The following is a 5,942-nucleotide window of genomic DNA, read 5'->3' as shown; positions in this document are numbered from 1 at the left end:
CTGTTAATGTAGCAAAAAACAAATGTATTGCATTTTTTTCATAATCTCTTTAAAGCCACTATCATTGTTGTTTTGTTTTGTTTGCTTTCACTGGAGCGGGTAAACGAGTCTACAAAGTTTAAAAAAACAGATTTACATTCATTGTTTGTTACTTTTATTGGACATCAACAGATCCCATTTATACACATTTAAGATATAACATGGAAAATATCCTTTTGTTTCCATATGGAGACTCGGCATTTGACCCATCCTAAATATTTGGACCAGCCAGCATTAGGAACCACCTCCTCGAGCCAGTAAAAAGGTCAAGGACAAGTTACACGATCGCCAAACTAACCTGTTTTTGGATAAAAGAAAACATGTGAGCATGAGGAACATGAGCCCAGGAATCTCGGTTTAAAAAAGCACTAACTACTGCACATTACTTTCCGTGGAAGCTCCGCGTTAGCCACCACCAAACAACTGAGTTATTTTTACACATCGACCAGCATCTGGCCAATCCACCAGCTTTCATTGTTTATACCGTTACAAAAAACAAAACATCGGACCATAAAAACGAAAAATCACCATTGGGGCGGCATAGCTGGATAATTGCCAGTCCAGCTATGCCGCCCCCTGAAAACAGAAACGTCCATCCTGATCATCATTGGTCCTTTCTGTAGCTTTCAGCAGTTATGAAATGATGACTCTACATCGTGAGCAAAAGTCTGCAAATAAACCTTTGCTCTACAAATAATTAGCTATGCCATTTGGAACAATTAGAAACTTTTTAAGTATTTTTTTAATCACAGCCACATTGAAACACTGGTGTTTTAGAGGAAGAAATCGTTAAGTAAAATTTTCTTTAAAAGGGGACTTTACAAAACAGAAATTTAATATGGGAATAATCATAATAACAGGCAATAGCAAACAAAAATACAGTGAATAGCACAGCAATACAAGGCCAACTTAAAACCCAGAACAAGATCAAATAAACAAAAGCGGATAAAAACAGTTGTTATTATTAATAAGACTCTAAACAGAAAGCTTTGTTAAATTAAAAAAAATAATTTCTAACTACTTTTTAAGTCCACGTGGTCAGCTACACGAACTCAGAGTGGGAGATTATTACAAAGTCTTGGAGCCACAGATTTGAAGGCTCTGTCCCCCCTAAGCCTTATTCTTCAATAAGGAACAACCAACAAATTCTGTGAATGAAGTGGAAGGAAAGTGAAGAAGAGTGGGCAGGCAGGTGAATATTCCCTTTTTAGGTAGGAGACCAGTGAGAAAGAGGGAGAAAAGACAGAAGGGAAAAAATCCTCAGATTACCAAGACCATGACATTTGCATCGCATTTTTCCAGAAACTTGGTCTTTATTATTCTGACACAGAGAAAACTTTTTTTTTCTTTTTACAAATATTTCCTCAGTCTCAGAGGACAAGTACTCCCACTCCTCATGACTCCCATAGTAACCCGTTTTTGTGGTTACAGTGAGAGTGAGGCTGCATATTTTGTGACAGATAAAATCATAGTATTTATGTAGTATTTGTAAAAATTGAAAGCTTTTTTTAAATATCCACATCTGCATTTTTTTCCTAAATTGTTGTTTGTGTATTAATGAAAATACATGAGACCTGCTAAGGCCGATACACTGATCAGCAGCACACTGGCTGAAATGTGCAGCTCGATTATGACTTCAGTTTTTACTTCAGAAAAAAAAATATTCATAGCTTTTTAATAAGATTCAGTTTTAAATGTGTCTCTTAATGACACTAACTTTTACTTTGGAAAATCACTCTGAGGTGCTCCAACCCAGAGCCCTTTCAAATACCCTCTGAGCATCGTCAGCACAGACATTAAGAAACATCTTCAGAAAACTGTAGGGAATGATGAAAGACAGGCTCACTGCTGCTAGGATTCCACATTTTGGGATGAATCTGGATGCTCCCTTTGCTGCAGCTGTTATCAACACCTTCATAATAAAATATTTGTCTATTTTTTCTGCAGCCAGGGGTGACCTGACAGCATTGCTCAGAACAGTGTATGGAACATCAGAGCTGGCAGCAATTCTCTTCAGCGATGGCTTATCAAGCCCAAACCCAGCAACATATTTCAGGAATGATGTGAACATCAAGATCAGATCAACAGCAACAGAAAATCCAGGAACTGGAACAGCTGCTAGAGCTGCAGACAGCAGAGTGATGTATTTCATGTTGGACTGAAAAGCTTTTTTCTTCTTGTTAATGATCTCCAGGTTCATGTTGGATGTGGCAAACAGCAGTGCATCTCTCTTGAGTTCAGGAAGTTCTTTCCTGAAGGTCTCGTGTAGGAGAGGGAAGTTGTAGAGACGGGGATCAAAGCTGGAAACCAAGAAGACCTGTGGAGACCGAAACCCTTGTTTCTGGAGACCTGTGGTGTGAAAAAGACAGAAATGCGTTTCAAAGTTTATGATTTTGATCATGAAACTCACTTTCACACTTGTTTCTGATAGAATCCTACAAATGAGCCTCAATTTCTCACTGTGGCTCAATAAAACCTCATGTCAGTCACAAGGATGATGTGTTTTAAACAAAATCAGGATGAATTCAACAAATTTTGATATTGTAGAAATAAAAATAAATTCACTTTGAATGGAGTTTGTCCTGATATGTTCCAGTATCTTCTCTTCACTGAACTCTCTCTGACTTCTCTCTGCAGCGTGTATATCGTTGTCAATCTTTGAGCGAACAAAGTAGAACTTTTTCTTCATCTTCTGAATCTCCTGAGCGAGTTTCACATCATTTTCTCTGAAGCGAGTGGCTGAGATGATGATGAAGAAGTCAAACTTCTCAAATCCAACAGGTTTCAGGTACTCATCAAAATGTGGGGTTCGAACTCTAGGAACATCCCAAAGAGTAACATTGGGATAGTTTGGATGGGGGTGTGCTGTAACCTCTGAGGTGGTTTGTGTAACACCAGTTGAAGCAGCTCCCTCTTCTTCATCACCCATATCTCTGAAAGCATTAACAAAGGTGGATTTACCTGCACCAGATTCTCCTGTAATGGCAATTTTTAGTGGAATATTATCTTGCTTAATAAAACACTGTTTAATCTTTGCAATTGCTGCAGCAGTGTCGTTGTCATTCAGCGCTTCTTTAACTCGAGCAATTTCTTCTGGATGTGGATTAGATAGATCGTCCATGCTGATCCTTTAACAGAAGAAGAAAGGGATGCATTTAAAATTACTGCACTATTATGAGGAAACACAGAAACTAAACTTGGATCTAAAAGTATTTGAACAAAGACGCTTTTTAAAGTTGTCGTCGTACCACAGGATTTTAAACCACACAATCAAGTTGTGATTGAAGCCAGTCTTTCAGCTTTAATTCGAGGGATTCAATTAAAGCACTGCATGAAATGTTTCACAATTACCAGATTTTTTTAAATACATCAAAGACATCATAGACAGACAACTTTGGACAGGAGTTTGCAAAAACAACTTGTAAAAGAGCCAATGAAAGGCTGGGTGAGCTGTAACTATTTACATAAACCAAAGACTAAAGATGTTTTCTAAAAAGTAGGAATGACAGCATTATTTATTTTGCCATAGGTAAATTATACTACAGTCCGTTTCACACTGACCACTACCAGTTAATTCTGCGCAAACATGTCATGGTCCAGAGGTTGCTGAGCTGAGGATGAAGAAACCTTCCTTAAAGTTATTTGCATTCTGCTGTGGATGACATATCTTGAGTCCGAAAGTATGACTGAAAAAAATGCAATATGTTGTGAGAAACAAACAAAAACTTTAATTAATTTCTTGTATTTTTGTTTAGACTTTCGCACATTTTAACAGCATGAACACTCCTTCGGCTTCTGCCTGTGCTGAGTGGGAGTATTGTTTTAGTGACGCAGAAACCACTTAACGCTGCAAATACACTTTCTGTCGAAAGTAGAAAAGCCTACAGAACAGTCAGTTGTATGACTGTTTTCTTGAAAGCACTAGTGATGTGTCGGTCACGAACAAAACTGCTCTTAGAGACGGATCTTTGACGAGAACGACGCGAGCCGGCTCCTTATCGCGAGCCGTGGGGATTTTTTTTCTTTCTCTCACCCTCTCTCTCGCACTTTTTTCCCCACTTCACTCCCTCTTCCCAGTGCAAAGCCTTGTGCTTGCACTGGGCAGAGGGGGGAGGGGCGGTAGTTACACTCGCAGTAGCACAGGAACAGAGCAGGAGAGAGAGAGAAAGAGAGCCAGGGACAACAACGTCACATTAGAAAGGTATAATAATCATCCACAACTATTTTCAGTTGCAGATGATAAAGGATTCAGAAAGTTTATTCATGCAGGTCCATATGACAGAGAATGTGCATCTTCTTTTTGTTTTCATATTTTAATTTATATTTAATTGTGTTGTGGTTTGCAGTGTTTTGTGTTGTTTCACTTTAAATTTGTTTAAAAGGAAAAAGCTGAAAATTTAAATAGTTAAAAGTTGAACTGTGACTAGTTGGTTTTTGTATTATATGATTTATTTATTTCATTTTATGTGGCGTGGATAAATAAAAGTATATTTACGGTGGCCCCTAGAGACAAAGCACATACAAACTTCAAAACACGTACAAACTCCAAAACACGTACAAAAGACAACAGAAGTGCTCCAGGATGCTGGGCGCAGTGTTGAGCTTTTGTTACCTAGTGGCTACACAAGCCAGCAAGTACCAACGACCGGATTTGGTGTGTGGTAGTAACAGGTAAATGAACATTTTTTTTTTAATTATTTTAATATATATGAGCGCCTGTGTATAAATACACAAACAATACACACATGCTTTCAATTGTGTAATTTAAGTGATCTAGGTAGCTCTGTTTTGAAGTTCAGTTAACTCTAGGAATGTGTTTTGGGGTTTGTACATGCTTTGTCTCTAGGGGCCACCACATATATTTATATATCCATCCATCCATCCGCTTCCGCTTATCCTTTTCAGGGTCGCGGGGGGCGCTGGAGCCTATCCCAGCTGTCATAGGGCGAGAGGCAGGGTACACCCTGGACAGGTCGCCAGTCTGTCGCAGGGCTAACACACAGGGACAGACAACCATTCGCACTCACATTCATTCACACCTAGTGACAATTTGGATTATCCAATTAACCTATCCCCACAAGCTGCATGTCTTTGGACGGTGGGAGGAAGCCGGAGTACCCGGAGGGAACCCACGCAAACACGGGGAGAACATGCAAACTCCGCACAGAAAGACCCCGGCCTGATGGTGGAATTGAACTCAGGACCTTCTTGCTGTGCGGCAACAGTGCTAACCACCGTGCTTATAAACATATATAAATAAACCCTTTTTTTTTTTTACATTAGTAATTCCTTTGGTGCATAATTTTATATTATTGTTAATAATAAATTAATTAAAGCAACAAAACAACCTGAAGAGCCGTTTCGTTGCCGGCTCGCTAAAAAGAGTCATAAATCCCATCACTACACAGCACAGATGGTTTCTATTGAGATCATTTAATAAATGTGCAGCACAGTGTGCCCCTCTCTGTGAAAATTAGATAATGTATCTCACCCACTGGCCTCTCTCTTTTTCTAAATAAGAAGATATTTAATTATTGTTTACACAATTATTGTTTGGATGTCAGCAGTAGCGGTTTTTGATACGGGCGACACGGACGGCTGCCTCGGGGCGGCATCGCGGGCATCGGCGAAAAAAAAATGCTCATACTCATGCTGTCCCGAAGTTATGCCAGCGCATATTGGGAATGTCATAGGCACCGATCGGTTTTCTATCGCCCGTTTGCTGGGAGTAAGGGCGCCCTCCGTTTGCGAGGTGCGCCTGCTGCTTGCGGCACAGGAGAGGGCGGGGCTTCTCTGGCTGGCTGGAGCAGCATCTAATAACCAACTCGCAAAATAAAACAAAATAAAAACAAACCAACAAACATGAAAACACCAGACATCATGATACAGACTTATAATTTGCA

The 5,942-nt window shown here is 39.6% G+C and overlaps 1 protein-coding gene across 1 annotated transcript; it reads right to left on the bottom strand.

Annotated features, from left to right (window-relative positions):
• Positions 1 to 238: 238 nt before the first annotated feature.
• LOC143414021 (interferon-inducible GTPase 5-like) lies at positions 239 to 3,197 on the bottom strand. The gene is made up of 2 exons (XM_076877627.1): positions 2,605 to 3,197; positions 239 to 2,388 (listed from the first exon to the last, which is right to left on the bottom strand). The coding sequence occupies exons 1-2, from the start codon at positions 3,158 to 3,160 to the stop codon at positions 1,772 to 1,774; spliced, it is 1,173 nt and encodes a 390-aa protein (XP_076733742.1). The 5' UTR covers positions 3,161 to 3,197; the 3' UTR covers positions 239 to 1,771.
• Between the last annotated feature and the right edge of the window lie 2,745 nt (positions 3,198 to 5,942).

This window comes from Maylandia zebra, linkage group LG19, assembly GCF_041146795.1.
Source record: "Maylandia zebra isolate NMK-2024a linkage group LG19, Mzebra_GT3a, whole genome shotgun sequence".
In the NCBI taxonomy this organism is placed as follows: Eukaryota; Metazoa; Chordata; class Actinopteri; order Cichliformes; family Cichlidae; genus Maylandia; species Maylandia zebra.
The sequence above is the reverse complement of the archived record's forward strand: the minus strand, read 5'-3'. Positions and strand labels throughout refer to the sequence as shown.

Bases quoted from the DNA above. Each gene is read 5' to 3' on its own strand.
- LOC143414021 (XM_076877627.1), bottom strand. From the start codon at position 3,160: ATGGACGATCTATCTAATCCACATCCAGAAGAAATTGCTCGAGTTAAA. The intron at 2,389-2,604 runs GTGAATTTATTT...TTCACACCACAG, and splicing joins CAGGACAAACTCCATTCAAA to GTCTCCAGAAACAAGGGTTT.